A 9,839-nucleotide genomic window follows, 5' to 3' on the forward strand; every position below is an offset into this window, starting at 1 on the left:
CAGTGTGTCTTCCCTCGTGTTTCCAATTATCCAACTGTCTTCCCCTCCATGTGCCCCATTATCCTCATGCGCATCCCCTGGGCCTCCCCCTACTTGTACCCGGCCAGATTGTCTAGTTTGCCTCGTGCGCTGACATCCAGCAATTCCTCTTCCTTCGTGTCCCTTGTGATTCTTGTGTTTTGACTCTTGATTGTCTCATCACCCCTGGACTTTTCAAAATAAACCTTTTTAACTCTGTTTTTGTGCTTTTGGGTCTGCCACATTCAAACCCCAGTCCCTCACTCTCAAGGTCATGGCTTAACCTACTGCTCCACCGTGGTTATATGTTTTTAAGAAAGAGGAAGTGACCCTTGATCCAACTCAAGCTTACAGGGATCCCTCAGGAAAGACCCGCCCCACCTTTTGAAAACCAGTGCTCTGTCACATCTATCACAGCTTTTCATTTTATCATTTTACAGTTTACTGAATGAGGCATATAGTTTAAGAGTATCGAGAGATTTGTCCTCCTGTGTGCATAGCAATAAAACACGCATGCACATCCAAGCAGCTTCCTTTGAATCCTGATTTGCTTCATCAGCATTAAAAGTGCGTTTTATCACGTGTGTGCCAATAAATCTTTTGTCCTGGGTTCAAGTGAAAAATGACACTTCTCCTCGCTGGGTGAAACATGCATTAACTGCAGTCAGTGGCTTTAGGAATCTCAAGAGGTACAAAAATAGAAGGAAAAAAAACTTCAATAAATAAATCTGTTCAATAAATCTAGAGCTCCTCTGTCACTGGAACGGAGACAGGAGGAGAAAAATGTGGCGCAGTGGGTTATGAAAAGTAGTGTCAACACAACATTATTGATACTTTACTGGCTTAAAGCAGTAAAGTTTAGATTGGCTCATTCTATAGAAATACAACCCAAAGACTCATAAATGCACATCTGGCTGCTAAATGATATGTCAAAAAGTCAGGCTGAGTTTAATTTTATGCTCACTACTTGCTTTGTACAACCTAAGTTTTCTGGTTGGGGGCGTGTACGCAGTAAACTGTGGTGTAAGAGGAGACCACATCCATACGTCCATTATTCTATTCTGAGCTGATATTCGGTAAGAGGTTCATTCCAGTATGGACAATCATGGAAACAGAGGGACTTAAATCTACAGCAAATAGAGAGATATCCAATTAACGTAAGAGCCAGAAGACACAGATTATTGCATGCTAAGGCGACTGAGTCTTTGGTCTTCTGTTGCCACGTTCATCAAAATATGTTTGGTTCATCACCCTCAGCATTTCTAGAAATTATATATGCAGTTAGTATACTAGTAAATCCCCCACACCACAATGGTGCCCCCCCCCCCCCCCCCCCCCCCCCCCCCCCCCCAACCCACCCCCTCTTAATGCATCCATATGGCTTAAATCAGTGCTGTCAACTCCTTTTAGTTCAGGACAAGCACAATTTCATCTCAAGTGGGCCGGACCAGTAAATGGTGCCATAATAACCTTTTTTGGCCTCCCTGCCAACCTGAGAGCTCCTCAAACCCTGCAGAGCTTCAAAAAAGACTGTTCTAATTGCACAGGCACTGGTTTTTACCAGCCTTGTTGATGTCTGCTTTTATCTTCCATTGTAACTAATATTTGTTTAAACTTATCTTTTCTGATCACTCACTCATCGGACTTTGATGCCTACTTTAATCTGATTTTATATTAGATTTTTATTTCCTTCTTCTCAATTTAAGCACTTTGAGGGTTTTTTTCCCAGTACTATTCAGAAATGTATTTAAAAAAAGGTTTTCTTCAAAAAAAAAAAGATTACAGTGATGATAATGATGATACATTTTAAATCTCATGGCACGAGCACACAATAAAAAAGAAAATAACAGTCCTTAAAGTGAAGTTGAAAGCCTCTTTAAAAATTTGGTTGGTTGTTTGGTGGGCTGGATTGGAGCCTCTTGCTGGCTGGTTTCGGCCCACAGGCTATATGTTTGACACGTCTGGTTTAAAGGCAGGGTGCACCCTGGGCAGGTTGCCAGTCCATCACAAGGTAAACCATAGTAAACACTGAGAGACAGTGATCAGAACATGTAAGCTTGAGGCCTCCTAGACCGGAATTGAACAGAGGATTTCTTGCCTTGTGGAACCAGCATTACAGATTCACCCTTAATTGTATTATTCACTCTTCAAAAACCTCTCAGTCCTGCTGGTTGTGTAATTTGGTTGAACATATATAATTCTTAACAAAAAAGGAAAAAGTGATTTTAAACTTTTCCTTTTTTTAAATATGGTAATCATTTGTCGACCTGGCTGTATTCATTCCTCATTTCAAGTGTAAATACTTTGATTCAGCTTAATTCATCCACATCATTCACATGTTCCAGCTCCTGTAAGTGTTCTGAAAACAAAGACTTTTCAGCTTGAATTGCAAGAAGGTAAATTATATTTGACCATTACAACTAGCAATTACATTTAGGAAATACTACCACTGTGCAGGTGTCTGTAATGAATACCAGTACACAGGGGCTCAAGTGGGAATGATGATTTCTTCGATCAAGAAGAACTGAATTGTGCATGTGTGCAATGCATGTCCATTCAGCGCGTTTGTGTTAAATCAGTTGGGCACAGGCAATCGAGGCTGGACAGGGAGGGGCGTGTACTGTGTGTGTAAGCCTGCCTCCTCAAGAAGCTAAAAGTTGGGGAAGCAGAAAGAGAGGGCAAGACATCAGAGCAACAAGTTGGCCCCGCAGGCTGCAGCTGGCTGCCGGACACCAAGTCTCCATTTCGTTTTTTGGTATTTTGTTTGTGGGCTATTTCTTTTTTTTCTTTTCTTTGTCTTGTTTTGGAAATAGAGGCGTCAGGTGTTGCCCAGGATGAGGCTGTCCGTGCTGTACTTAATGTGTCTTGTGCATTTGGCCCTTGTACATTATGGACTCTCCAGACGGCAAGATGTCCAGGGCGGACGCAGCGGTGCGCTCTCCCGGGGCTCAGGTGAGTGAAGCCCGTATGGAGAGGCGCTCAAACCCGCAACATCACTGCCGGAAAAAAAAATTCTTATAACAATATAGATCTCTGTGTTAGACACTGAAAAACAACCTCACTCATCTGTAACGATCATATAAATGTATTATTATTATTATTATTATTATTATTATTATTATTATTATTATTATTATTATTATTATTATTATTATTATTATTATTATTATATCTGCCACACAGTCACCCTCAACATTAGCATGCCTGCATGCCTGCCTAAATCTAGATTCATCAGAATATTAAAGTAGTTCCAGTCTTCTATTGGCCAATAAAATTCAAACATGTTGGATCAATTTCAACAAAAGCTCACTTTTAAAGGTCTCCCCGAACACTCTTTATATAATCTATTTACAGCTTTCCAAGCCTGGATAAAATTGTGAATTTATTAACTGAAAGGTGTTGTTATTGCAATACAAGACTAATTTCCGAAATGGAGTAAATCTTAATTAAAAAAATTATATATAATATATGTGTATATATATATATTTTATTTTATTTTTATTTACTTTTTTTTTTTTTGTTAATCGTTTGCAAGTTCAATTGCTTGTGAAATGCTTCTGAACAATTTGTCCCAATCGGATTTGACGCCAGAAAATTGGGGGGAAATTCTATTCTATATATTCTTGAATTACAGTGTGTGTAGAGTAATGTAGTATTTCATATATTCCGAATATGACATATTTTCGTATCCATTGTTGATGATGGCAAATTTAACCTTAAATCTTGCTCTTTGTGTAAATACTTTGTTGGATTCAGAGTAAAAGTGCCAGGATAGTTGTGAGTCTTAAAGATATTTTTAAAATATTTTTGTCAAAGAAGTGACAAAATGATGAGAGAGATGATACAGGCTCTGGCCATAGGCAGCATATTAAATTCATTCCTGATGTCTGCTTGTTTGAGTTTCTGCCCAATTGTCATTGAATTGAAAAGGTTATGTATAAGATAAGTATCTGTTTCTCCTCTGCCTTTTAGGGGATTTTAAGTGGCACAGTGAGTGCAAGATGATCTGCTGCTAATCTCAGACAAGCAATAATTCTTCAACCAGACACACAAACATCCTATTTTACACATGTGATGCCATATTTTGCACACAAATGTAATTCATGTTAGTGACCCTATGTTGGGATATTTTGATATTGGCAGCAGACTGGGACACAAATGGGTCATTGTCCATACAAACACTCATTAAGTATTTCACACTGCCAGTGAACACAGCTGGGACGTGGCAGAAAGGCAGAAATATTTGTGGTCCTCAGCAATAGGCTCCATTTCTCTGATGTATCACTGGCTGTCAGGTTTACAAGTACTTGGTTGGAGTTGGAGAGCAGAAAAGATTAATCTTTTTAATGAGGCATTTTATGTACTGTCAGGGTTAATGCTGCACAATCTTAGCAGGCTGCAATTAAAGCGGCAACAATTTTAACATTTAGAAGATTCTGGGTTTTTCCAAAATGTCTTATCATCACATCAAACCTCAGGGTAACTGACATCAGCCCTGAAGCTGCACACTTACAAACTCACCACACTCTAAGTTTGTAAAAAATCTTTGTTTTGTGCACGCTTTTTCAGTTCCACCCCATTCTTCCAGCAAGGTTAACTGTTTAAAATTGTCTTCAGAAGCTTAGCGCCTCAACAATTTCCCTTTATCTGTGGTGACGGCAGTGGATTATGGACTTCATAAAGAAGTGAAGCTTTCAAGGCCCTCTGTTAAATTGTCCATTTCCAGGCATATAAACTTGTCACTTCACACCTGATGCGTAGCCGTGCCTGGTTTTTATGCAGAGGCCTTTTTCTCAAACTGCAGGTTAAACACCTCTTAAGAGGCTGCGAGCAGTAGCCACACTCGAGGAGTGATTTATTCCTACCATTAAATTATATGAACTGCTAAGTGTATGCTGTTCTGTATTTGGTTGGTACTGCTGTTTTGCCATGTATGTCAAGATTGGCTGGAATGAATTAAGTTACAGTTGACTTTATTTTCCCCTCACTCCCATTTACATGACCAGAGACTTTCAGCGCTACAGGGTTTCACTTTTCCACATCGCTGCTTTATTGGGGAAAAAGACCCCAATTATGCAAGATTTGGCATCCCACAAGTAAAGGTTTATTTGAGATTTCAGTTATGTGAAGAAGTAAATGTGCACACAGCCACAGTTTGGGTTTACAATCAACTCTGTGGCCTTTTAGTATGCAGCACCCTATGTTCGGACTAATTGCAAGATGAGGTGCATTCGGAGAATGATAGCAGGATTTACAGTCTACTGTATGAGGGGATTCGAAGGAGGACCCCTGGTGGCCAGAGAAGATAGCGGGATTTCAGAAGCATTGTATTATGATCTGGATTGATAAAGAGATAATTCTAATATTATCCCATGTTATCATAGCTGTGGAGAACACATAGGCTGCATGTAATGACTGTCCCACATAGCAATGTCCTGATTCAAAAACAAGCAGTGTGACAACTAGATGCACCTTGATTTTGTCATTGTATTTTTGATTTTTGTTGTATGTTGCGAAAAAAAAAAAAAAAAAAAAAAGAAAAACCCGTCAAGCCTACACAATTACATATTTCTCTTGTGTCGCACAGAATGAGCAGAGAGTGGCCATTCCAGGCCACCTGGACACATTAAGATGAACAACATAATAAAAACGTACTGTATTCATTATTCAGATTCTTCACAGCATCGAAATAGTCAACATTCTTTTGTCCACATTCTGGTTGTTTAAGTGTCTCCGGGCTGTGAACAATGAATACTTAAAAAAGTTGAGAAATCAATGTTTCAATTTTTTTTTTTTTTATATTTACTAATATTACAATTTTTTTTACAAATTATTGCATGAAAAACATATAGGTGCAAACTTACATTGCCTCTACTTTTTTTTTTTTTTAAGTATAGGCAAGGCAAGTTTTTTCCCCCCATTTTTCTCACAACAATTAAAACAGAAGAAGAAAAAAAAAGGAAAACAAGCTATAAGAATATACAAATTTACCCAGTTACAAACCTGCAATATAGTTCATATGGGGAGCAATTTAAATCTAAACCATGTGTGGATTAGGTGGTGCTGGGGTTCGTTGAGGCCTGGGGATTGCTAAACTGCCAAACAAATTTGAATTATATTGCACTCGTTGAAAGAGAGTATAGAGAGTATAAAATAAGTATAAAAGCAAGTGGTACGCGAGAAATGAAACTCAATGCAGCTCAATAAATATAGAGTGAAATGGGAATGATGAGTTTAACTGTGAGGTGAAGAAACAGGCATAGATGGGGAGTTTGAAGGATTACTGGCTTTTTCCAGTCGTGCAGAGTGCATTTGTGGTGACCATATGTTAGATGTTGCGATTTGGTTTTGAACTGATCAGATTCTCTTGATGTATTTCCCCTTCAGGCTCTCTGAACCAAGGCAGAGTGAGACCACTGTTTGCCAGGAGAGGCCATTTCGAACGGCAGAGGATTCATGTGCCGGTGAGATGGAAATCTGGGCTGGCTTTACCTGCCTGTCACATTAAGCACACACAGCTTGGGGACATAGTTTGCTGGTGTGTTTATGGGAAACTGCACCTCCCTTCAATAAAAATGCCTTCATTTTGGAACAGGATCACAGTTAGAAACGCTTTAGCGTTTGTAGCTCTTGACAAACAGCCAAAGACTTTCAAGTTGCATCAGTGTTAGTGTAGCACACCAATGGACTCGGGCTGTTTTTCCTGACGCTGTCTCCCATTTTGTGCGCGCTCTCTCTCTCTCTCTCTCTCTCTCTCCACCTTCCAGAAACCCAAAGTGGCGCCTGTCCCTCCGAAGCACATAACCCCTCCTGCTAAACAGAACGTGAATCTCGCCAAGCCCATGTGCTCGAATCTCACGCATACCTGCTTGCCCCTGTCTGGCTGCTGCGACTCGCACGCGTCGTGCCACTGCCGCTTCTTCAATGCCATCTGCTACTGCCGGAGGATCAAGTCGCACCACGAGGACAAGCAAAATGCGAGCATGTCGAAACTGGGACAAAAATATACAAATGGAATGGACCAATGAACAGAAGTACAGTCCGAAGCATTGCCGCCACTGTCACAACACTCAGACTGACAGGACAACGGGCATTGTGTCACAATGCCAGCTCCCGGTGACAGTAAATGCACTTGTATGACAGTATACATGCATTTCTTCTAGATATACCTCTTGTGAAAGGCAGCTACTATCCACCATATGCTAAGTTTTAATTCCCCTACTTCTCTTAATTCTTTTGTGAATTTCCTCACACAATACTTGCTATTATCAGTATTATTCTAATCTTTAATATTATTTTGCATACTTTGCATTTCACCTTTGCCCTTAACATTAGACACTTCTTTGGTATGAATGTGTTTATAACTGTGTTAAATAAATGGGAAAAATGTAATGTTATCAAAATATTTGTCCACTTGTTTTTTTGTAATCTGATACTGAGTTTGAGTTAAAGGGGTCATATTATGCTAAATTCACATTCTAATGGTTTTCCAACAGTAATAATAGTCCTCATACCTGGAATGACGCCCCAGAAGTGAAGACAGTCTGTCCTCTCTCTCCCTGGTTTGTTTCTGTTTTTAAAAAGTGTGTTGCTCCAACCAGCCAATCAGAAATCAAACCCTATATAGTGTCATCGGGGGTTTAGCCAATCCCAATCAAGGTAGGCCCTCCCTTTGACCCTCCCACAATTAGGCAGCTCTGCTCTGGCACATTGCACCACCAGAGGAAGTACTTCCTCCTCTTCCCAAGATGGGCATGTGTGGGCGGAACCAGTCCAGCTCACACAGACACAGCAGATTCTGAATGCAGCTCCTCTGATCCATGATTCAAATGGCTGAAAATGAAGGAAAAGCTGGATTTGGGGCAATAAACTTTGAATACAAGGTTTTTGGACCAATGTGACACATGTGAAAGTGTTGAAAAGCTGGATAATATGACCCCTTTAAGATTAGGATCAAGATCGGGGTGATTCCGCTTGAGTTTGTGTTTTAATTTAACACAGTCATCGAGGTATAAGTCCAAAAGTAAGATAAACACTCAAACCAACCTTCTTTTTTTTTTAACACGAAAGAAAGAAAATCAAAGTTCACCACCATTCTGCCGGAAACTCGGATTTTCCTGTAAATAATTTTTCTCAACGGTGACTCGAACATCTTTCGTCAATGAAACACACGTCGCTTGACATTTCCAGAAGTGTGTCTATTCGCTGTCTTACTGAGTTTGATGGGAAGATCAGAACCACATGTGGGCACAGTTTCCTTCACTCGGGCCCTCATGCTGTTCAAGACAAAACCCCCAAAATTCTCCGTGCACAGCTATTCCCAAAGTGAAAAGACTAGGGCAGAGGGCAAAGCTTCAAACTGAGGCTTTATGGTTGGTACATAGACACTCCACGAGCACGGAGGCTTTGTGCTCGTTAAGGTTGTCATTCACTTTCATTCTCGCCCAAGTTCAAATCTATTATAAAGTGAATAAAAGGAGATTAGATAAATAAGAAGCTGTGGGATGAGGTTTGGTTTGCTGCTTCCAGCTGCTTCCAGCTGTTTGCAGCTGTTTGCAGCTTTCGTATTTCCTCTGGGCTGACAAATAATTACCTGCAGGTCTCACACAGCAGCTGGAATAATCTAGACGTGTGTTTGTTGCACGCATTGCACAAAAACAGCAATTTAGTTCGTCTTTTATAGATAAAAGCCACAATTTCCTGTTGTCCCCGTGGCGAAGCAACCGGTTAATTGTGACTGGATGGGCATCCAAACTTACCAATTCTATGTATGTAAGTTACACTGATCCCTGTAAAAAATCTCCACGCGGTCATAGTTTGTTGCTTTAATGTTTTAGTACACGGTGCTCATCCTCAGCTTGACTCCTGAGCCTCCTCACAGTTTCAAAGAACCACTTTCGGCTCCATTTCGGCTTCATGTAGCCGTCGCGTGATTCCCTACTATTCAGCTCCGTTGGATCATGGTAACATTACAATAAGAAATGTCAAATTTTGTAGGATTCTGTTATCTTATGCCGGTAAAAGTCAGGATGGCCAGCTGCAATGGAATGTAACACCTCCCACAAGATATTCTTACCAGCACTAACTGTCTTTTCAGAGCGTGTGTGTGTGTGTGTGTGTTTTAAAGGGAATGTTATTTTGGATTTATTTCGATAATTCAACCGTTCGCGCAGACAAAAGCAAACATTTTATAATGTGTGCACATAGCAGGGTAAACATTACACCGGTGAATATTAAACAAAATCAAATGTAGAACTGTGACAACAGGTATGGGGAAACTACAACCAGACATCAATTTTGAAAAAAAATAATTGGTCTGCCCTTGAGATACCGCAACGATACTTGTGAGGTCTAAAATTGGGTTAGTGTTAGAAAAACATGATAGAAAACATGATTGAGAAAATCCAGCTGTAAGATGATTTCTTACACTGTTTTTCTAACGTCGAAATGTAAACAACCAAACAGTAGCCTTACAAAGATAGTAGCTTTCAATTTCTTCTGGTTTTCTATTTTTGTTTTTAAGGTTTTGTGGGTAACATAATGCTCTGACATCTGCTCCCTCCTCTGAATTAAACCGCATGCAACAAAATACTGTATTCCAGGGGTTTGCGAGAGGCCCGCAAGAAGCTCCAATCTGGACAATTCTTATTCAACAAATTACACGCAACTGTCAATTAAATATCAGGTATTTATTTTTAAATGATTACTCTCATGTACATATGGTTGTGGTTTAAAGTAAGGGAGGTAGAACTTGAAAGATAAGATAATAAAAAGAAAGATCATTAGGACTATTGGCACTCAAATGGAACTATATAGTCAGA

The 9,839-nt window shown here is 39.9% G+C and overlaps 1 protein-coding gene across 1 annotated transcript; it reads left to right on the top strand.

The window, feature by feature from the left end:
* Positions 1–2,699: 2,699 nt before the first annotated feature.
* LOC308125399 (uncharacterized protein) lies at positions 2,700–7,417 on the top strand. Its single transcript, XM_080489095.1, has 3 exons — positions 2,700–2,970; positions 6,406–6,482; positions 6,786–7,417. The coding sequence occupies exons 1-3, from the start codon at positions 2,853–2,855 to the stop codon at positions 7,044–7,046; spliced, it is 456 nt and encodes a 151-aa protein (XP_080345221.1). The 5' UTR covers positions 2,700–2,852; the 3' UTR covers positions 7,047–7,417.
* Positions 7,418–9,839: the final 2,422 nt, after the last annotated feature.

This window comes from Lipophrys pholis (assembly GCF_963383615.2).
Source record: "Lipophrys pholis genome assembly, chromosome: 20".
In the NCBI taxonomy this organism is placed as follows: domain Eukaryota; kingdom Metazoa; phylum Chordata; class Actinopteri; order Blenniiformes; family Blenniidae; genus Lipophrys; species Lipophrys pholis.